Genomic DNA, 24,205 nt, shown 5'->3' on the forward strand with positions numbered 1-24,205 from the left:
TCCAAGAAAAAAGAAAAATGGAAAAACAGATTTGATCGCACAACACCAACCTGACCATCACAACAATGAGCACTTGGAGATTCTTACATTCTACAAATGTGTTATTTCAGCCAGAAAGGAAAGCGATAGCAATGAGCTGTCATCCTTTGGTTCAGCCAGCAATGCATGAGGTAAAGACTCTGCTAGTGTTTCATATCCTATTCCTGTCCACAAAGCGACAGCACAATCAGAAGCAAATATGTCTTTCCCTGCTACTTTCTGTTCTTCAGGTTTAAATTCTTCTGCCACTCTGTTTTAAATCCTCCTTCCTTTCCTTCTTGCTACCTAGCTCCATATAAATCTCAGCAGGCCTCTCACCCAGTTCTCTGTCATACCTAGTGCAGTTCATGTCTCTCAGACTCGCACAGCTCCACCTTGCCATTATCTTTTCAGACTATTTCAATCTCTTCTTCCACGTGTCCCGAATCTCACTTCTGTCCTAGAAAGATACTCATCCCCTCAGGACCTTTAATTCTTCTTATTAAGCAGCTCTGAAAAATTACTGCTTGGAGACACTAGTCCCTATGTATTTCTGCAGCCAGGATCCTCCCGCTGATTTAATTCTTGCTGCAGGATCAAAATGCAACTTCAGGAAATGGAATGTTTCTCTGCTGCCAGAAACTAGTACCACTCCAAAGCTGCTGGCAGATTGTGAAGAGGAAAAAATAATTATTCAGGAAGAAACAAATGCCTACTTTAAATATGACAACTTAACCTGTAAGTTTTCCTATAAATCTTTCTGGTACTGTTGTACAGTTTTGTGCACTACTACAAAGCAAGCATTGATAAGAGTACAACACTTCTTCAGAAAATCTATACTGCTGAAACAAAGCAAAGATGAGAAAGTGTTGGCAGAAGTAAAAAACAGTTGTCTATAAAGACAGTGCTTAATTCGGATTGGTGTCTGAAGTCTTACCTTTCCAAGAAAGCACCGTTATTTCTAATTTCAAAGCAAGTCTCATAGCAGTGTTTGGCAAGCTTCTTTTCTTTCTGGACAGAACTAAGTGCATTCTGTGACTGCCTGAAAGGTCTGGCCGAACTGGACTAGTGTGAAAGGACAACAATAGAACTTTGATCATTCAGACAATTGGTTCCAATTTTACCTATGCCAGTTGCCAAACAGCTCTTTGCAGCCTTTGCTTTGATCAAAGAAAATGACCTTGCTGTCCTTTTAAATCCAACTGCAATTAGTTCTTCAAAGTTCAAGTGATTCTAATGAAATCTCTTATGACCAAAAATGCAAATTAATGCTCTAGTTATAAATATTGACAGTTTAGGGAATTCAGATTGTTCTCTGTCCCAGATACACCAGAGAAGGAAAGAAAATATCAACAGAAACAAAAACATAGGGATAAACACACTAACAAGTCACCAGAACTAGCAATATTTTTATATGCCTGTGCTTGTTACTAAAAATTATGAAACAGTTTTTAAAGTATTTCATTAAAAGAGCACAAAATCATACATTATTTCTACTAAGCGTGATTTACAGCAACTAGTTCCTAAAAACATGCATATTTTAGTTCTTTTCTCGTCAAGTCCAACAACGGTTAGAGAATAGAGCTGAAAATAACTTTGGTACCAATACATTTATCACATTTCCCAGAACATCAAGCTGTCAGACTAACAATTAATTTCATTCCAAATTAAATCTGACAGGCAGTTTCTTGATGAAAGAACATGTGTTAACTAAAACACATCTGTTTCAAAACACCTCCTTCACAAAGCACATGGTTTTTGCAATAGCTTCTTCCTGTTAGATGATTCTGTTCTTCCTGTCATTCTTACTGTGAACACAGCAAACCTCTAACTTACCCTCCAGCAGTACACAGAATGAAAATTCCCCTCCCTCCCTAAAGAAAACAAAATCTGGACTTAAGTTTTCTATCACTCACTAATGTAGCAGCTAATAATCTGTAAGAACAGATGGAATACTGAATTTCTCTTACATTCATCTGCTAAATTAGGATTGCAATATACTCTGAGGAACTGATGATTAATAAACACAGTATCCTCTATACTTCATTGCTTATCCTCAGATTCCTCATCTATCTGTGCCCTCAATGTTTTTACAAGTGAGGTCTACAAAGCAGCTCCAACAGAAAGGAACAATAACCAAAGTAACACAGTGAGGACAGTGACTGTTTAGCTAGAAGGACAGCCACCTTCCCATATCTAAGGAAGAAAAAAAAAAAAAGATGCACACAAAAAGAGATGCCAGCAAAATTAGCCTTGAAGCCTCCTCTTTTTAATTCGCTCTCAGCCAGTGCTCCCTCACATTCAAACACTCATCTTACCGCAGGAAGAGGTGTCAGACCTACAACACTAAGCAAATTATACAAATTATATCTTCTTCCTGCATTAGACGGAGGTGTATTTATTTATTTATTTATCTTTAAGAAGTAAGCTGATAAATGATATACATATGTACTGCTATTGTAAGTCTTTACAAACCCTGCAAAGTTCTTATGAATGACCAAGTTTCTAGGTCAAATGTGCTTATGTCAAACAGTTTTTTGCTTGGTCATTTAAAAATGTTTTAAGCTATCCAGCTGCCTGAAATTTTTCCACACCAATTAGAAGACAATGTAATTAAAGTACTCCCTGTAGATATAATCAACCTCGGCTCAGACCTTATGCTCGTAGACAGGAAGTTTCAGAGCATCTTGCAAAGGTGATGGTTCTCTATTTAACAGACTTGCACGTGTCAGAGATTTTCACAACTTCCTCAAAGCACTCTTACAGGACATTTTACAGAGAAATCTCAAGCTCAGCAGCTATGTTTTCTGCATGCCAGGTAACAAAGAATAAAATTATTTATGACTTGAAGATGAAAACCAAAAACCTGCATCTGATTCATGAACTTAAGGAAGAACTACCATAGATTTGCACAGAGCACTGGCACATTAAAGATGCTGGAGTTTACTTCCTAAGCAAGCCGTAAAACTCTGTGCTGGATTCAACTTCTCCATGGTCCCTTATGGAGCACACAGCAGCAAAGGAAGGACATTTGGACCACCAGTGATAAATGCAGTGGGGAGCAACAGTTCTAAGTTTAAAGCTGGATACATTGGGGAAGAGAATAATCTGAAACTAGGACCTCTGCTCCTCAGCCTAACCTAAAAGCATATCAGCATTCTGACTGCCTCATAGGGCTCTCATTTCACCAGGCCTAGGTGAAGATAGCTTACTGTGCTTAACGTGAGCCTTGGACCTTGAAGACAGTATCTCATGCCCATTGTTTTTCAGAGGCTGCTCACAGAACTGAGCACGTATACAGCTTTTGTTTACTGCTATTGAGATCATAAATTAATATGGCTGTTGCATTTTCTAACTCATAATCAGGCTTAGAAAAAAAGAATTATTCACATCAACAGAAACGTGAGAGAAGGAAAAGAGTCAGCTTTGTCCCATCACGAGACTCAAAGATTTTCTCTTCAAGAAAGTTATCATAAGGTGGAGCTGGAAGGTGAGTAATATCATCCATACTATGATCTAGTAGCTGGCATCCTTGCCTTTGGCAGAGGGTTAGAACTTGATGATCCTTGAGCTCCCTTCCAACCCAAGCCATTCCATAATTGGTGACTCCATAGGACTTAGAAACAGCTTCCCTGGTTGGCCTGGAGAGTAAACACAGAGCTCAAACTATTCCAGTAACAGGTTACAACTCTGGTTAACTGACATTCTGGCTGTAGCCTACATTTTACATTTGAGTCATTTTATCAGTCAGCTAGCACTAAACTGCATTAGCTCATGACCAGGGCTCCAAGGTGAAGCTTTTAACAGAATCACAGCTATTGCTATAGAACAGAGATTTAAACATTTTACCAGTTGTCCTACTCTGTTCACAACATAGTTTCCAACTCCACCTTTACTTCTTTCTCCACTGTCATGCCAGAGACAGGAATCTAGCAAAGATGGCCAAGAACCATATGAATATTTCAGGCAGCAGCCAGACTGCCAGCCTCTCAGAAGTGTTTCAGCGTGAGGAAATACAGACACTACAGTGCAATTAAAGGAATCTTTATCAGTTTTTCACACTGCTGTGATATATGATCATAAAAAATTCTCTACATCACAAATCAGTTTGTTAAGAGAATTACCAGCTCATCTGAAAAATGGCACATGTTCAATCTTTCCTTTTATTACCTTGTATTTTCCCTGGATATTCCAGTTCTGTGTTATAAAAAAGAGTAAATAAAAGCAACCTAAATCTCCCCTCTACCTGATTTACTGATAATCTCTATTGTATCATTTTTATTTCATAGTACTATAGACTAATGTAGATTGCAAGGAACTTGAAAGTGACCAGTCTGATCTTCTGCTCCAAGTGCCACCTTCATCTATCAATTTTTGAGCACCTCCAAGTACCTCTTCCTCAGTCACTCACTGGTGAAGAATCTCTTCCTAACCTCCAACCTGACCTTCCCCTGAAGCAGCTTCAAGCCATTCCCTTCGGTCCTGTCACTGTTACCAGAGAGCAGAGATCTCTGCCCCTCTGCTCCTCTCACGTGGAGCTCTATATCACCACGAGGCCTCTCATCAGCCTCCTCTGCTATGTGCTGAATAAAAACTGCTTCTCATTTGTCTTGCTCTCCAGATCCTCCACCATCCTTGTAGCCTTCCTTTGGACACAAATAGTTTTATAACCTTAGTAGACAAGAATGGCTTGAATTTGCTTTCTTACACTACTCCTTCATGTCACTTTACCAATCATTTGGAGAGATTTCATTTTTACTTACTTTAATTACCTTCTTCAACTTAAAGCTAGCTACTACTTTTGACATCCACAGTAGTACAAAAATTCACTACTGGGTATTTTCCTAAATAAGGGTACATTTGCTTTATTGCAATGACAAATATGTAATACTTTAATAAAGGAAACTATTTGTTCAGGCTTTAAGGCCTAGAGAGCACCAACAGGCACTAAATGCTCTGAGCCAGCCTCACCCAAGTCTCCATTCTTGCCCACAGGCTCCATTTCAGATGTGGCTCAAGTCCAATAGTCAAGTTCTGTCCCCCCACTGCCACAGGAGTACTGGTGCCTGGGCCCAGGGTACAGTGGGGTATTACCCTGCCTGTGCCATGGTACCATCTTGAGAGTAGGTATGGTGGTAACAGAACTGGGAGATTTTGATCTGGTTTCCAGCGTACACTACCACCCACACAACAAGCACTGATTCCCACTGCTTACTTTACTAGCACTCTCAGGGACAAGAGGTTACACGTCTTCAGAAGACACTTGTCTCAGGAAATGCTTGTATTATGTTAGCTCAAAGAGATTTAACAACGTTGAAAGAGTGTCTGTTCCCAAATACAGTGTGAATAAGTGATGAACATCAATTCTGATAGTTACAGCACTACTTGTAATTACCAGTCCAGGAGTGCTACCACAGAAGTCAATGTTTACTCTGCCGAAACTACTTCTACCAAATAGGAACTCTTCCAGGACATTGACTCTAACATATCATTTCCAAATTATTTCAAGATGCCTAGCAGCAGATGGACCACAGACTTGCATCCTAAATGAGAATTATCACACTAGGAGTGCAGTAAGGGGGCAAGAGGAGCTCACCACTGAGTACTAAAAGTCATGAATGTCAAGTACTGAACACTGATTCACAGCTACTGTATGCTGCATAAAGATTTATCAAGTTTCTTTGTATATACTGGTATTTCATCTATCCCAATAATTTACGTTAAGGAAGTCAAAGTACATGAAGAATATGTACTTCTAAATAAAAAACATCCATTTATTCACACTTATCTATAGAATGACCAGGTTCACTGCAGGCTTTATTTGCAAAGACTATGCTTGCTAGACTAACACGTGTTATTGAGTAGTTTTCCTCAGTCTTCAACTGTGAGGAAAAAAAAAAAAGATGAAGCTCTGTATAAAATCTCTGCCAGACTTGAGGTATTTTTTTTCTCCAGCCACTCTTGCATTTCCTTCCTTTTACATATTTTGAAAGCTTGAACAGTGTTGGATTTTTTTTCCTCTTTTTAGCCAAGCTGGATTTGGCAGATCATGAATCATCAAGTAACAGTGCAACTCATACCTCAAAAAAAAAGGGGAAATCAAAATGTGTAAATCGAGTCTCCTATTCTCTTGGCTTCAATGACCATTTTCATTCTTTTATCTGCTATAAAAGCTCAGTTTGTACTTACACAGGTGACTGTAGCCTGAAGAAAACAGGAAAGAATTGTAAAATTTATCTTGCAGATTAAAGGTAATGGAAGCAAATCTAAACAAATTATAGGAGATTTCAAATTATAGGAGATTTAAGGTGCTAACCCAAGTACTGCTATCCCAAAACCAATCTTCAGGAAGCATTCCCTGGTAATTAAATCTAAGAAAGTCCAAGAAGCAAAAAGTAAATAAATAAAATAGAAGTTGTATCCTGTTTCACACTAAAGAAAACTCCCAGGATGTAAACCTTGGAATTTCATCATACACCGCATCAAGAAAAGCAGCTCCTACTCAAATGCATTTGCAGCCCCAGGCTTACAGTATTATATATATTCTAAGGAATTAGTCCCAGAGAAACTCAAACTCGTCAGAATTGAGATTTACATGACTCTCGCTAAAGCAGTTTTTTGCTAAATACAGTTTATTTAAGAGGATGCCCCCATCCAAGCTGCAATCACTGAAATGCTACAATAAATCAGAAGGCAGCAAATCTACTTCAATGAACGCTTTCTAAGCAAGTAATCTGCTGCAATGGAACTGCTACAACAGACTAAATAAAACTCCGATAACCGTAACAAGTGCCTTAGTGTTGTCTTTAATTTTTTCTCATGCAACTCTGGCAATGAGTAGAAGGGGCCTGGGAGCAGCTGAGTGAAATCCCTTCCTATCTGTCCCAAAGACAGTTAAAAAAAAAAAACGAACAATAATTCTCATGTTTATTTTAATACTGAACTGCTTCAGTACCTAACACAGTTGAGACAAAAAAAAAATAACAAGGGAGAGGAAGGTGCTACTTGAAAAAACTAGATTCCCTCTTGGCACACATGGTGTCAATCTCACACACCTCCTACTCATATTTAGCTCATGGTGGCTTCGCTTCAAACATAGGTTTTTGATTCTAAATGAATGAGTAGCATCTGGTTCTTTGGCAGCTTTTTCTAATAGAGATTCAGACACTTTGCTTTAGAAAGGATCCCAGAGTTGCTGAATACTTAAGTACTAACAATTTGGGCTTAGTTGGCGTAATGAAAATCATCTGATTATACTGTTTGGATTTGGAGATTTTTGTGCATTATTAACGCCCATGTAATACCCTCTTTCAGCACTATTTTCTGCTCTCAAGCTACCACAGGGACCTCATCTCATGCATGCTAGGATACAAAGTATGATGCAAAATAACTGCTAAAGCTATTACCTTAGATTTTACATTTTGTACAGACGTGAGATGTCATGCTAAATAAATAGCCACTCAAGGCACTACTTCCCTTCACATTCATTTTATTCTCACATATGACTAAGCTTTCTCACTCTCTTCGCCACACAGAATACATATGAATACATCACACAGACTCATTCTTTTACAGTCTTCTTCTTACAACAGTTTGGCTGACAAATCAACTCAGCGTTCCAGTTAATTCCATAAGACAACGTATGTTTCTTTGAGACTGAACAAGGTTCTCATTGAGATGGATGGTATATCTACTATTCACTTTGGGGGGGGGGGGGGAATATCAGATCTTTCCTTAGTTCTTCTCACGCATGCAGAGTACTTGGAATATGAAGAGAGCTACCCATACAATAAAATAACCAGCGCTCTGATGGATTTATTGACTTACTCTTTCAAGCATCAAGAAATATTGGAAGCATTTTCCTGTATGAGAATGTTTCATTTATAATCTTGTCTAGCTTCTCCTCCTTCCTTTCCATACACGTACAGATATTTTCACTAAAACGGAGATATTCACAAAAACTTCCCCTGCATTACACAATATCTGCATTTAAAAATCAGTATTATATATGCTATTTTTATGTACTTACAGTTACATCTGTAACAATATATGCATTTGATAAGGTTCAACACAGGTCATAGTGTTGTCTTGTTACTTCTCTGGGTGACTGGTCATCAGGAAAAGCTATTCTGCTGAAACAGTTGCTTGAAAATTGCCAATACTATTTTTGTTTATTTAATTAAATTATGCACAGCTTAACTTTATTAGGCTCGAGCATCTGTTAATCATAAATGCTCTACACAAAAGATTAAGACACGAAGATGAAGAACGAGGTGGGAAAATGTGCTAAAGAAAGTATCACTTACGTAAAGAAAAAACATGTAATACTTAAGAAGCTGTTTTCTAACTGTGAATTTAAGTCCAAAATAGTAAATATGAAGAGGGTCAGAGGAAAAAAAAAAGATCCGCAAACAAACAGAATCTTTCAGAAAAATAAAGATGTTCTGTAGAATAGAAACCTACTTCCCTTACTGCACTAAAATGTTCTGTACTCTTTTTAGTAAGACCACAAAAGTATAACTGCAAAATCTTTACAGCACTTTTGATTGAAAAGCTTCCTTTGGAATATTTAACCAAGTAAAGAAAAAGTTTGAGCCACATTAAACTCTAGTATGAAAAGAGGATAACACCCAACATTAGCTGTGGTTTGTATTTCTTCCAGAAACTGCAAGCATAGTTTTCACAGTCAGGCCGCTTTTTCCATTTCATTTCCTCCAGACGTTTTATCCTCTAAGGCCAACTGTCTCCAAAATTCCATACCTGAGTAATCAGAGCTCAAATACATGAACATAAACCCTCAGGATTCACATCTACTCTACCCATTCAGTTCATCAAGTTTCAGTTTTCACACGGTCAAAAAAATATACTCTCTTTGGACATAACCTTTGCATCAAACCACCTCAGCTCACAGAGGTAACAGAATAAGGCCCCAAAAAGATTGTGAGGAAAAAAACCAAGGATGTTGATGACTGATGCTTGTACATATTATCAATTTACTCCTGCAAAGCTGCCCACAGTGATACAATAGCCCAAGGGGCCTTTTAAAGCAACAAGGTGGCACTGCCACAGAAAAGTCTGAGTCAATCCTTGACCAATCCAGAATTGAGCACTTCTCTCCAAACACTAAAGCAGATGATACGGTATCTTATCTGTCCCAATCCATTTTATTTTTCTAACTTTGAATGTTCACTCTGAGTCAGTGCTCACTTTTCCACCATTTTAGCTTTACAGATACAGGAACACAGATGAAGAGGAGTTCGTGCAGATTTACGTTGGTGAACTACACACGATAAACATTAATGGGCTGTTCATTCTGAGTATGCATGAAAGTACTGGTACCCATTCTAGGGGTTTGGTTTCTAAATTTTAACAATCTGTAAATCGTCCTTTTTTTAATCCGTTTACAACTTCCAAGATTTTCTTCCATCAAGTGAGTACTGTCTCTAAAACAGCCAATATTAGGACAAATTGGACTGAAACATCTTCATCCACGAGGTTCATTACCTCCTACAAGCCTTGTGTGCAAGTGAACTGAATATCAGATGTCATTTTTAGTTCTTGGTTATGATGAATGGCAGCTACTCTGAAGCTGAAGATTGAAGACTTCAACTCTACAGTTTCTGCAGCAGCTGAATAACCAGAACAGGGTGAAATGCAAGAAATAAAATAATTCCAAGGGTTTCTATGCTTATAGTGTTAAGAACCATATAAACTTCTGCCAACGGCTTAGATGTATAATTACTTCACATTTTTTAACTCTATTCTAAGTTTGCATAAAGTGGGCTATTACATAGCAAAAAAAAATTCAGTGAAAGAAAACTCACCAGTAACAAATGAAAACAGAAATACTGCCTATAGCTTGCTTATCTTTGTCTGCTAGAAAGCTAATTGAGGGAAAGGAAAAATAAAATTATTTCTGAATGAAAGTATATAGCCACTGACTAGACTTCTGAGATTTCCACTGCACTTCCCTATGAAAACAGAAGTGGAATTTCACTAAAACATTCAGACTTCAGACTCTACTGCATTCAGTAATTAAATCACTGTTATTATCCCACTTTGTGTCACAAATGAAGCAAAAGTCCTGAAAGCCTTGGCAGTTTACTGTTTGCGACAATAAGAAAAAGAGCCAGATACCTGACATTTTTTCTTATAGACATCCAGATCCCAATTATAACTTATTATCTTTTCTTCTTCTTGATGTCCTAAAATGACAACTAATGAAGCTCTTGTGCAAAACTGAACGCCTGAAGTTACCTGTCTTTCAGTACTACGGTTAGAGTGAAATTCTGGCAGAGAACTGAGCATGATACTGCAAATCTCAGTTAAACATGAATTCTAATAAAATCCAGAATTGTGAGTAGCCTATTTATTCCAAATGACAAGAAAGATTCATTGCTGAGCAATGCAGTTTCTCCCTTCTTCACTGAGCTCTTCTCCACAGAATCAGACCAGCCATTCCTCTTCAAGTAAAACTGAAGTAATACCATTACCATTCAAAGCTGAGAACTGTCTTACAAAGGTTAAAATTAGTACGAGACCATCTTACCACATGTTATTTTAAGAGATCACAAACTGCCACGATGAGAAGTCAACCACGAAATGGTAGGCTGTCACAAAAATGTTACTCCAGGAAGCAGGACTGAATAAAATATTTTGGAAAGTAAATTACAGTAACCGGACTGCAAGGTGCTGAACAACTAAGTAAAAGAAATGCCAAAGATACACCTGGTGAATGTCATTTTATAGGCAGCTTTGTCACTGTACTCTTGATTACTTCAGTTACCTACATCAGTTTTACCTACGCTAACTCCAGCAATACTAACCTATTGCCTTATTCTTCAAGTGCACTACAAAAACAACATTAGCCTCTCCAAAGCCGTAAGTACTTACACAAACTCTAGCTCAATGCTTTCTTGTTAGACAACTATTTAGGTTCCCATGCTGATGCACAATCTTGGAAAGGACACATATTCCCAGAAGTTCCCAGGGAATTCTAGGAGAACTTGGAATCCTCTGCCACGATTTAGTGCCAGTTCCACTAATCTGTCCTCAATTAAACCTACAGTGAGATTAAAATAATTGCTAGATCACTGCAGCCTCCCTGTGAACATACGCACTATTATGGTTTCTTTTCTCTTAAATCATTGTGAGCTGCTGGTAACACCTGCTAAGAACTGCTTGAAAGTCTGTTTGCCTTTTTTTTTTTAATTTGACTCTGCAACAGGGAGTAGAGATTGCATCATATCAACAACACCGCCTTAAAATGGCTGTCTTAAAATGGCAAAGACTGAAAATTAAACAGCAGAAAGTTAAAAATGTTAAAGAGTTCAGTGAATAGACATAAAATACCAGTAAGCAATGATATATATATCTATATATCTATATATCTATACTGATGCCAGAGAAACCACAACAGAACCCTAGTGGCTTCTTCTACTGCAGCTGATAAACCTCTCTGCATTGCCATTAAAAATCCAGATGTTTTGGAAGGTCATCATGGATCACCAGATGCAGAGGCACAGAATAAGAGACTACACCTTCCAGAATGAAAGCAGCTATCACGCTGCAAGGCATGTTGATTTAATCCTGACAAACAGCTTTCTGTACTATGACCTGTGGAACTTGTTTATCCTGTCTATAGCTAAATAATCTCTTGCTCACATGTATAGCACGTACAGACATCAGCTGCAGTATTCCCACAGAAACCTAAAACAGGCACATTCAACTTTTTACCCTCATAGAGATAGGTTTCTCAGTTCTGCTAGGAAACTGAAAATTTTATAATGCACACTGGTTTCCATCTAGGTATGCTCCTTATGTTCATTCTTATATTTGGTTCATGAACAAATAGCAGAAACTTCAGTTTTCCAATCTTTCATTTGAAAACATCAATTAAAATCATTCCCTCCTTCTCATAAGCACGCCATTTCTTTCCAATGCAAAGCGTGACTTGGAACAAATTAGTCAGTTTTTATTCAGTTTTGCAATGCTTATTTTTTCTTACCATTGTTTTAGATGTTAAATAAACATTACGTAAGTCGGTCTCATTAAAGATCAAGAACAGTGCTCTGATTTTTTTTTTTTTTGCTATGAGTAAATTGCAATGCAGTTAGCTAGTACATAAGAATTCTAGGTAAACACAGTGCTGGCTACAGAAAAAAGAAGAGACAGACAAGGAAAGCAGCAAAAAAAAATAGGAAGAGTTTGTATGAACATAGAACATACAGCTTAGTTAACTGAACTTCTGCTTTCATTTCTACACTGCAATTACTTAGCATTTTTAAGCACATTTATCACGTTAACAGCTGTCTGCCTTGGTATCCTCCACCACAAAAACAGCAGAATTCTCCACCTGAAGTGGCTCATATTAATAACTTAATTCTTGTCTTAACATCATATTGCCAAATACCTTACAAAGAAGGAAGTACAAACTAAACAGGAGAAGGATTCCACTAGCACACAGCGAGACAATCTCATACGGAGACTGACAACCTAACGCCTGTGTCTGAATGTGCCTGCCTCTGTTCCTCTGCAGCCTGAAATGATGTTCAGAGACTTTTAAGAAAGATGATATCTTGCTTAAATTGCTGTGTTATTTTGTTTTTTGTTTTGTTTTTCCTCCAACCTTCTCTTACCTGATCGTTTAATGGAAGCTCAGTGTGGAAAAAATGCCAAAATTTCCAATTCTCTTCATAGAGATGTAACTTGCTTGCTTAAAATCAGCTTTATAATACAAAAAAAACACTGTACCATTGCTTTGCTATCTACAAGTAATACAAACTGCTGATAACGTTCATGGCAACGGAAATTAGCTGTAGCTTATTCACAAAACCAAAACACTCACCTGCTGGTTTCCCAGTCTTGATCATCCTTATCTTTTTCTTCTTTGGTATCAGAACTGTGTGGGTGTTTCTGCACAATCCGCATCCCACCCGCTTTAACTGGAACAGGAATGAAAAAGATAAAACCTCACTCAAACCAGCACAAGTGAATAACAAATGCTTTATTGAAGAGCACTCCACACACGGTATTTTGCAGAGTAACTTATAATAACGGCTGTTTGAAAAAGGGGCCCAAACTGATTAACAGTGGCAACTCTGAGGAACGTCTACTTCAAGACTGCATCTGCCATTCTCATTCACATCATGCCATCTCTGCTCATCCTGAGAAGCAGCAGCTCATTTTTCCACCTGCTTCCAACACTGTTTTAGAATAAGACCTGTTTGTCACACTTAACTTGACGCAACCAGGGTTATGATTGGCCTTCTGGGCCAACTGTCAGCTCACGTTGAATCTTTCATCAACCAATAGAGCTGTTTTAACTCTCCCCCTATCTCTGTTAACTTGTAGTACTCAAGAAATCAAGGCAACAGCTTATGTTATAGTATCCCTGCTTTACATCATATTCAAAAAAATATGTCTGTCAGGTAAAATCCCTGGTGACTGGAAAAAGGGAAACATTACTCCCATTTTTAAGAAAGGATGACCTGGGAAACTACAGGCTGGTGAGCCTCACCTCTGTGCCTGGGAAGATCACTGAGCAGATCCTCCTGGTTACCATGTTAAGGTATGTAAAAGACAAAGATGTGATCCAAGACAGTCAGCATGGCTTCACCAAGAGCAGATCTTGCCTGACCAATCCGATGGCCTTCTATGATGGAGTGATGCCACTGGTGGCCAGGGAAAGGGTGATGGATGTCATATACCTGGACTTCTGCAAAGCCTTTGACATGGTTGGTCCCTCACCACATCCTTCTCTCTAAATTATAGACAGGACAGTTATCCAAATGGTACTTGCCCTGACCTGGAAGTCCGGGACGGGGTGCATAATGCACCCCCTGTGATTCAAGCAGAGACGGTCAGAGATCTTCTCCTCCATCTGAACTGCCACAAGTCCATGGGGCCAGATGGGATCCACCCAAGGGTGCTGAGGGAGCTAGCAGAGGTGATTGCCGAGCCACTTTCTGCCATCTATCAGCATTCCTGGTTATCTGGAGAGGTCCCACAAGATTGGAGGCTTGCCGATGTGACTCCCATCTTCAAGAAAGGCTGTAAGGAAGACCCGGGGAACTACAGGCCTGTCAGCCTGACCTCGGTATCAGGGAAAGTTATGGAACAGATGATATTGAGGGAGATCACACGACACGTGCATGGCAATAAAGGGATCAGACCCAGCCAGCACGGGTTCACCAGGGGCAGGTCGTGCTTGTCCAACCTCATCTCCTTCTATGACTGGGTGACCAGACAGGTAGATGAGGGAAAGGCTGTTGATGTAGTCTACCTGGACTTCAGCAAGGCCTTTGACACGGTCTCCCACAGTATTCTCCTAAGGAAACTGGCAGCCCGTGGTGTGGACAGGTTCACTCTTCTCTGGGTGGAGAACTGGCTGGAGGGCCGTGCCCAGAGGGTAGTGGTTAATGGAGTTAAGTCCAGCTGGCGTCCTGTAACGAGTGGTGTCCCCCAAGGGTCAGTTTTGGGGCCCATCTTGTTTAATATCTTTATTGATGACCTAGACGAGGGAATTGAGTGTACCCTCAGTAAGTTTGCAGATGACACAAAGCTGGGAGGATGTGTCAAACTGCCTGAGGGTAGGGAGGCCCTTCAGAGGGATTTGGATAGGCTGAACAGCTGGGCTGAGCAAAATGGGATGAGGTTCAATAAGACCAAGTGCCGGGTCCTGCACTTTGGCCACAATAACCCCATGCAATGCTATAGGCTTGGGGCAGAATGGCTTGAAGAATGTAGAGAGGAAAAGGACCTGGGGGTGTTGGTTGATGCTCGGCTCAACATGAGCCGGCAGTGTGCCCAGGTGGCTAAGAAGGCCAACAGCATCCTGGCCTGTATTAGAAATAGTGTAGCCAGCAGGAGCAGGGAGGTGATCATCCCCCTGTACTCAGCTCTGGTACGGCCGCACCTCGAGTACTGTGTTCAGTTTTGGGCCCCTCACTACAAGAAGGACATTGAGGCCCTGGAGCGTGTTCAGAGAAGGGCAACAAAACTGGTGAGGGGCCTGGAGCACAAGTCTTATGAGGAGCGGCTGAGGGAGCTGGGATTGTTCAGTCTGGAGAAGAGGAGGCTCAGAGGAGACCTTATTGCACTCTACCACTTCCTGAAGGGGGGTTGTGGTGAGGAGGGGGTAGGCCTCTTCTCCCTGATAAGTAATGACAGGACGAGAGGGAATGGCCACAAGTTGCGCCAGGGAAGATTTAGATTAGACCTCAGGAAGCATTTCTTTTCTGAAAGAGTGGTCAGGCACTGGAATGGCCTGCCTAGGGAGGTGGTTGAGGCACCATCCCTAGCGCTGTTCAAGAAGCGTTTAGATGAGGTGCTAAAGGACTTAATTTAGTAGTTGGGTAGAGATAGTGATAGGAGGATGGTTGGACTAGATGATCTTATAGGTCCTTTCCAACCTTATGAACTTATGAACTTATGAAATTGGAGAGATATGGATTTGAAAAATGGAATGTTCGATGGATTAAGAACTGGTTAGCTGGTTGCAGCCAAAGGGTTGTGACCAACGGTTCTATGTCTGGGTGGAGGCTGGTCATGAGTGGCACCCCCCAAGGGTCACTCTTGGGACCAGTGTTCTTCAGCATCTCTATCAATGACACAGACAATGGAATCGAGCGCACCCTCAGCAAGTTTGCAGATGACACCAAGCTGAGCAGTGCAGCCGACACACTGGAGGGAAGGGAAGCCATCCAGAGGGACCTAGACAGTCAGCAGAAGTGGGTCTGTGTGAACAAGGTTCAACAAGGCCATCTGGAGTACTGCATCCAGGCCTGGGGCCCCTAGCACAAGAAAGATGCAGTGCTCTTGGAATGGATCCAGAGGAGGGTCACTAAAATGACCAGAGGGCTGCAGCACCTCTCCTATGAGGAAAGGTTGAGGGAACTGCGCTTGTTTAGTTTGGAGAAGACCTCACTGTGGCCTTCCAATACTTGAAGGGAGCATATAAACAGAAGGGGGAACAATTGTTTACATGGCTTGATAGTGATAGGACAAGGAGGAACTAAGACAGGGCAGATTTAGGTTAGATGTTAGGAGGAAGTTTTTCACTCAGAGAGTGGTGATGCATTGGAGCAGGTTGCCCAGAGAGGTTGTGGGTGCCCCATCCCTGGAGGCATTCAAGGCAAAGCTGGGTGTGGATCTGAGCAGCTTGGTCTAGTGGTTGGTGACCCTGGCCACAGCATGGGGTTTGAAACTAGATGATCTTTGAGGTCCTTTCCAACCCAGGCCATTCTATGATTCTACAATCCAAAAGGCCACAAACTTTAAATACTCTCAAAAAACAAGAGAGGCAGAACAACCTCATTTGTCATTCCAAGTAAAAACTTCAGCTAAAATATTATAATAGTAGTATTTATACAAAAAAAAAAATCACAAACAGTGCAGTAAAAAGCAAGTTTTAGGAGATCTCAATTTGCATTAAGAACACAGCTTTCTACTTTGCACATTTCAAATCCTTGTCATGGTTCAGTTTTAGCAATAACATAATCACGAAAAGCATTCCTTTGAAACACAGATCGAGAAGTGAAAGCAAATCCACTTACATTCACATCTTCCCCTACCTATGTGAAATATGAAATAAGATCTAAATCCAGAATATAGCACCGCAATGATTAAGTAGAGCATCAGGCTGGGTCCTACTGATGGACTTCCTGTTCTAATACTGTAGGTTTCTGCTTCAACAATTGCTCTGCAATACAATCAAACATGGGACATCATCATGGGATGGTTTGGGTTGGAAGGGACCTTTAAGATTACCTAGTTCCAACCCCCATTGCTATAGGCAGGGACAACTCCCTCTAGACCAGGTTGCTCAAAGCCCAATCCAGCCTGGTCCTGAATGACTCCAGGTAAGGGGCACCTCCAGCCTTGCTGGGCAACCTGTTCCAGTGTCTCACCACCCTCAAAGTAAAGAATTTCTTCCTAATATCTAATCTAAATCTACCCTCTTCCAGACATTTCCCCTCAGCCTGCTGCTGCATGCCCTTATAAAAAGTCCCTCCCCAGCTTCCCTGCAGGCCCCCTTCAAATACTGGAAGGCCACTGTAAGGTCCCCCAGAGTCTTCCCCAGGCTGAAGAGCTCCAGCTCTCTCAGCCTATCCCTGCAGGAGAGGTGCTCCAGCCCTCTAATCATTTTAACAGCCCTCCTCTGGACCTGCTCCATGTCCCTCTTGTGTCAAGTACTCCAGAACTGGACACAGTACTCCAGGTGAGGTCTCACATGAGCAGAGTAGAGAGGCAGAATCACCCCCCTTGACCTGTTTGTCACACTTACCTTGATGCAACCAGGGTTATGATTGGCCTTCTGGGCCCCAAGCACACACTGTCAGCTCACGTTGAATCTTTCATCAACCAATAGCCTCAAATCATTCTCCTCAGGGCTGCTCTCAACCCATTTTCTGCCCAACCTTTATCAGTGTTTGGATATAAGAGGATGCATCACAGAGAACCAGAAGTTCCATTCCAATCAGTAACCACATCAGAAATCCATTACAGCAGCCAACAAAAACACCTACAGACAGACTAGTTTGTGCTCTACGTTAACAAAAGTGGAATGCCCATGGGCAGCTTCAGCTGAGATGGCACACAGAGCGAGCACAGTGCCAGGGAACAAGAGTGGGTGACTCAAAGGGAGCTGAAGCAGCTCGCTGCTGTGGTTAGGGGAGGCTGGCACTTGCTACCCAGCTACAGAGATCAAGGCTCAGTGCTAATCTCTGAAGACCATAGGGTAGGTTCTTAGTTCTTAACTTAGTTCTTCAGAGCAGCAAACACACACCCCTGTGTGCTACGTTTCACAGCCTACATCAGGGAAAACAGAGAGAGCAACCACACCCAAGGAAAAGTACATGTCTGGTCTTTGGATTTGTTAAACGGATTTTTAAGTTTCGTGTAATATTTGAAGTATATAATTTTGTTAAATGACACTAAAGATAAGCAACCAAGAGAAAAATAAGGAACAAAATACCTTTTACAGACCATCAAAACTATTCCACTTATTTTGCAATAAAAAAAAAGCATATTAACCATTTTTGTGTTGTTTCCAGCATAAAACTAAAATATTTAAGCTTGTGAGACATGTTTCATGTAGGACAGGGAAAGACAGAAAGATTAGGTAACAAAGATATGTGGTGTTAGAGATGAAACAGAAATAACAAAATCCTTTTATTTTTTTCTAGGTGCAAACTCTTTACAAACTCAAGTTTATTCCTAAGAGCCCACACTCTGTATTCTATCAAGCACTGTCTTGCTCTTAACATCTTGACTTAACTTAGAGTCTACAAGCTAGAATAAGAGCAAGACCCATCAGCTGAATAGGGCACTAAAACAACATTTTGTGCCAGGGCACAAAACAACATTTCTAGACAATGCCTGCACATTCCCACACTGCAGCTTTTCACCATCTAACAGAGAACCAGAACAACACCCAAGGATTTAGCTGGTCTAAAACCCCTCTCCTCTTCCATTACATATCATCAGGTTAGCAGCCACTTGTTTTCTCTTTAACACTGGCAAGAGTATCAAGCTAACACATTCAGATCCTTCTGCAGGTATTAATTATCTGAATTTCTAAAAGCAAAAGTGAAATATTTACCCCAGACTCCCATACATACAGCTGAGGTACACCTATGCCACCCACAATACAACACAGTAATACCTAATCTAGTTTCAAAAGTCTTGAGAAAGAATGTCTTTGCACCATAATTCATCTCCCTTTTGAAAAGATTTCAACCCAGCTACACACCAGTGTTGGACAGAGAATAAATGATTACATGTACCAACTTGAAGGAATAATATTCCATTTGTGAGATTTTCTTGGATTAAGGGGATTCATCTATTTCCTGCTTGCCGGGATTTTAATACATGGCTTGACAAATGCTTACCACAGTGATTTTGTCATGTAAGAGCTATTCTTAAGAGAATATGAGCTCAGATCCTTCACGGAGCAGAAAAAAAGGACTTAACTGAGAAACCACCTTCCAAAACACTGCCAGGAATAAATGCTCCAAACAGGAAGGTGTCAGCAACTGCCCTGGGACTGGGAACAAAACAGTTTCCGTACTGAGATGGGTAACTCTGCAGACCTCAGGCTGCAGTGCTGCTGGCACAGGGTCCCTGTGAGGGCAGGGGACCTGGGAATGGCTGCTGTGAAGCTGATGAGGCACCACCAAATGAAATGAAGAGGGGCTCATCTCCCAGCAAACTCTGGGAACAGCAGAAGAGAGGTCTCTTTGTCCAGTTACTGGATAAGAGTGAGCTTTAGTTCTTAGTTTGTCTGCTCTGAGCTGCAGACAGGACTACCTTGTTTATCCTACAAATGAAGCCTGTGTTCTTCTTAAGGGTACAGGTACTCCAGGCATCTCCTGGAAACGCACTGAGCAACCCGCTTCATATTCAAGGTGACCTGGAATCTATAAGCATTCGTATTTACCCTTTCCTCCCACTGCTGCACTCTTAGACTTCCAAAATAAATCACACCAGTCCAGAAAGCACCAGCCATCTGCAGAAACGTTGCAACTGGGTGACCGCTCTGACCATGGTTCATTCTCAGACAGGCAAGGTGCTGCCTTGTGACCTGGGGCAATCCTCTCTGGGGACACCTTTTGAAATAACCCCATTCAGAGCCTTGAGAAATCAACAGCTTAACCAAGATCCTCAGCACCTCCCTGTTCACCTTGAGCATAGTGCTAAATATTAATAGGAAATTTATTTCTCATGAACCACATCAGTATAATGGAAGCTGTTATCATAAGATGCATGAAAATCCAAGACCAAGAGAAACCTTAAACAAGCCCTTCTGTGTGCTTAAGGGAACATACATTAGTGTCTGACAAAACAATGGAAGTCAGTTATTATATACCTTCATTTCATAGAAATCCTGGCTTAGAGCTATTTGTTCTAATGCAGAACTAAAGCACGCCACTATTTTCACGAATCCACTGTAAAGCTTCATAAATAAACTATTACCACAATCACCCTGCTTTACGCATCTGCAGTAGCTACCGGAAGAAATGAACAGCTAAAAGCATAATTACACAGCTCTGTGTTGAAAAACTGCTGCAAGCCATACAAACCTACACAGCATTGTATTACAGACACATTGATCTTACTGACAGATATATATGAGGGCCTCAACTTAAGCTTTATTAAGTTCCAGAAAGGAGTTCAAAGCCACTTCATGTACCCTGTTACCAACCTAAGGTCTTAAGGTTTCTATTTCATTATCCTTTCTTTTTTCAAGTGTTTTTCTTGTCTTTTTTGTTTTTCCTGTGGGCAAAGATCAATGCAGAGGAAGAGAGCAGGCTGCATGCAGTCAGTGAGGGCTCACAGTACACGTGAAATATAATCAGTTGGTCAACTCAGGTTCAATTTCACGATCCGAACCTTTCCTAACTTTTATGCATGCGATTACTCAGTGGGGTAAGACATCCCTAATTACAGATAAAACCATAGGCAGCAAATCCACAGCTTTCAAGCTGTTAGTCAATGAAGTTCTCCTTCTTACAGCTTTGCTAAGAAATACCCTATTTATTCAGGAACACAATTCAAATTGCATACAAGTTTTTCTTTCTTTCTTTTCTTTTTTTTTTTTTTTTTTTTTTTTTTTTTTTTTTTTTACAGAATTCCTGATTTATTAAAACTTCCGTTGAAACAGCCATATGACATTACATTATTATTCAAGGACCTAAAACATCTTGGGATAGAGGATTAAAACCTAGCTTCAGCCTCTACAGTAAATATAAACTGCCATTAGTCAGCACGTTCATTGTGGATTTTCAAAGTGTTCAAAAGATGACAGATAAAGAGGCACCGTCCTATGCCAACCAGTTCAGAACCATCCTCCTCCTGGAATGACTACAAGTTTCTGTAAAACCTCTGCTTCCCTCATCTCATAGGCATACTCAGCAAGCCCCTTCCAAAGCTGAATTGGTGCACACTCACAGGACACCCTCAGGGTTGCTAAAGATCTTAAAAGGTAAACAGCTGAGCAAGTTCTTCAGCTCATATGTGGATGCACATCTTACAAAGGGAGAAAATGCTGAAACGCTGATAGCAAGGAAAACCTACTGTATTCCAATTACAGTTTTGCACTGTGCATTGTTATTTTTTACACTGGCCTATGGAGATTTTTAAATAAGAAACCACTTGATTCAAAACACAGGCTTTGAAACAAAACCTTCAAATAAGCAACAATATCAAAAAATAGATTACAAGGCAGCTAGCTGGAAATGTCTACAAAAACATTATCTAACTAGCCATGGAGGTGGTCAAGGCCAGGTTGGATGGATCCTGGGCAGCCTGGTCTGGTGGGTGAAAATTGTGCCCACAGCAGAGAGGTGGGGTTGGATGGGCTCTTTGGTTCCTTCCAACCCACCTCTCTCTATGATTCTGCAAATTCTGATGAATTTCAGCATTTTTGACTTTAACACTTAAAAGATTATTCCGCTAGGAAATGCTGGAAGTCGTAAGCACTGACACAGGCTGCCCAGAGGAGTTGTGGAATCTCCTTCTCTAGAGACATTCAAGACCCGCCTGGATGCCTACCTGTGTGACCTGGTGTAGGGAACCTGCTTTGGCAGGGGGGTCGGACTCGATGATCTCTAGACATCCCTTCCAACCCCTATGATTCTATAAGAGAAGTCTACGGCACAGTGACTGAAATTCCTATTTTAAGAATATTGTAATCAAGATGAAGAAAAACGAGCAGTGTGTAAAAGAACAACAGTATGAGTAATGGGCCCCTGCCGCACAGGGGAGCTCCTGTCCATGGACCTATGTCACACCAAAGCTCAGCCCATGCCCCACCACTGCTCTGCTCTCCTGTGAGCCAAGCAGCACTGGGTGGAAACTGCCAGAACAGCCTCAGCCAATGAGCACCTTGTCCTGCCTCCTTCCCTACTCATCTTGAAAACTAAAGCTCATCACTTTAGGGCTTCAGTCATCTCAACCTAACGCAGTACCAGAGCCACTGTACACACACAAAAAAGGATGTAAGGAGCATTCTGAACTCTCGGCTTGTGTTTCTGTTTGGCATGCAGGGCCTAGCAGATGGTAGGGCATGCTGTGATTAGCTCAGGCTGCTTGTTCCCTGTGCTGGGCAGTCAGGGCACCCCTGTCAGCCCAGGGGTTGCTCTCAGAGCTTCCCCATCTTTCAAGGACAACATGCTCATGCATGAGCATCCAGGTCAGAACCTAAAAGTGTCAGAAGCAGCCTGAAATCACGTTCGAGCAGATAAGCTTTTTGGGAAAGACTGACTAGAAAGGAAGGCACAAGGGGCCGAGGAAGGAAGACTGACAGAAAGCCAGCAAGCGGCTCGGGGAGGGATGACAAGCTGCTGGCCGAGACCCAGACGGGGCCCACGCACGCTTCCACGCCCTAAGGCACAGCAGAGGACGGAAGCCGGCGAGCTGGTGAGCTTCCCAGCAGACAAACACAGAGCGCAAACAGCAGCAGCCTTGAACCTCCTCCTGCCCGTGGACTTCGCCACACAGCTACGTGGCACCGGAGCGGAGCAGCCGCCTCCCTCCCACCCGCGCCGCCGGGGCCGCAGCCGAGAGGAGACCGCCTGAGCCCAGCCCCGGCCGGGCGCTGCCCGCTGCTGGGCGCCGTGCGCCCCTCGGGCCTCCCCGCTCCTCCGCCGCCGCCGCCCCGGCCCTCCCCGAGGCCCGCCCCGAAGGCGATAAGAAAAAGAGCGGAGAGACGAGACCCGGAGGCAGTACCAGCAGGAGGGTGTCCGGCCCGGGTCTCGGCTTTCTCTTTGGGAGGCGAAGACATGTTTACCCTGACAGCGCCCGCACGAGCGCGCCCACACCCCGCTCCCGCCGCCAGCACCGCCTGCCGCCCGCCCTGTCAACGTGGCCGCCGCCAGGACGCGCCCAGAGAGGGTGGGGGCGGCAGCGGGCCCGCCCTGTCTCCTCTCGCCGCGGGGCGGGCGCGGAATCCGGGCCCCTGTACCCGCATCTGCGCCTTCGGTTCCGCTCCTCAGTGTGGAGCGAGTGTTGTCGAGCTGATGGTGTGCTGATGTCGTCCTGTTGCTTTCTGTTTATTTCCTTGTTAATTTTATTCTCCTCCACGCACTATGAAATCGTGCAACTGGTGCCAGTAACAGGCTGCCATTCAAAATTGTAATGACCAACTACGTTACCGGCAAAAGCGCAAACGCTATGTGCTGTTTTTTCTTCGCTTTCGTAAAATTTGACTTAAGGAATAGAGTCATAAAATCATTTAAGGTTGGAAAAGACCACTGATGGACAGTTGGCTGAATATGAGCCAGCAGTGTGCCCAGGTGGTCGAGAAGGCCAATGGCCTTCAGGAATGGTGTGGTGAGCAGGACTAGGGAAGTCATCCTGACCCTGCACTCAGCACTGGTGAGGCCCTACCTGGAGTTTTGTGCACCTCAACAGAAAGGACATTGAGGTGCTGGAGCAGATCCAAAGAAGGGCAGCAAGGCTGATGAAGTGCCTGGAAAATATGCCCTATGGGGAGTAATTCTTCAGTTGCTGGGGCTGTTTAGTGTGGGGAGAGGAGGCTGAGAGGAGACCTTATTGCTCCCTTTGAATACCTGAAAGGTGATTGCAGTGCGAGTGGGGTTGGTCTCTTCTTACTGGTGCCAGGACAAGGAGAAATGGCCTCAAGTTGTGCCAGGGGACATTCAGGTTGGATATAAGGAAAAACTTTGTTACAGAAAGGGTTGTTAAACACTGGAATAGGTTCCCCAGGGAGTTGGTTGAGTCACCATCCCTGAATGTGTTTAAAATCCGTTTGGGTGTGGTGCTCAGGGACACGATATAGTGGTGGGTTGCTATGGTTAGGTTGTGGTTGGATTTGATGATCTTGAAGGTCTTTTCCAACCTGAGCAATTCTATGAACACCTGCAGGGGGAGTGACTCCTCCACTTCCTTGGGCAGCCTGTTCCAGTGCCTCACCATTCTGAGAATTTTTTTCATAATATCCATCCTCAGTCTCCCCTTTTGCAGCTGAAGGACATTCCCTCATGTCCTGTCACTGGTTTCCTAGGAGAGGAGACCGACGCCCACCTGCCCACAATCTCATTGCAGGGGGTTGCTGAGAGTGATCAGGTCTCCCCTGATCCTCTTCCACACTAAATCCCAGCTCCTTCAGCTGATCCCGTAAGACTTGTGCTCCAGACCAGCTACGTTGCCCTTCTCTAGACAC

At 42.2% G+C, this 24,205-nt stretch overlaps 1 protein-coding gene across 1 annotated transcript in view; it reads right to left on the minus strand.

Annotated features, from left to right (window-relative positions):
- Positions 1–22,875, minus strand: part of DAP (death associated protein) — a 42,088-nt gene extending 19,213 nt beyond the window's left edge. The window contains exons 1-2 of the mRNA XM_065752066.1: positions 22,750–22,875; positions 12,866–12,962 (exon numbers count right to left, since the gene is read on the minus strand). Of these exons, the coding sequence (XP_065608138.1) occupies positions 12,866–12,962; positions 22,750–22,804 (152 nt within the window). The 5' untranslated portion in view covers positions 22,805–22,875. The remainder of the gene's footprint in view (positions 1–12,865; positions 12,963–22,749) is intronic.
- Positions 22,876–24,205: the final 1,330 nt, after the last annotated feature.

The sequence above is a fragment of the Cyrtonyx montezumae genome, unplaced genomic scaffold (assembly GCF_038088225.1).
Source record: "Cyrtonyx montezumae isolate F1298 unplaced genomic scaffold, pur_monq_1.0 scaffold_8, whole genome shotgun sequence".
Taxonomy (NCBI): Eukaryota; Metazoa; Chordata; class Aves; order Galliformes; family Odontophoridae; genus Cyrtonyx; species Cyrtonyx montezumae.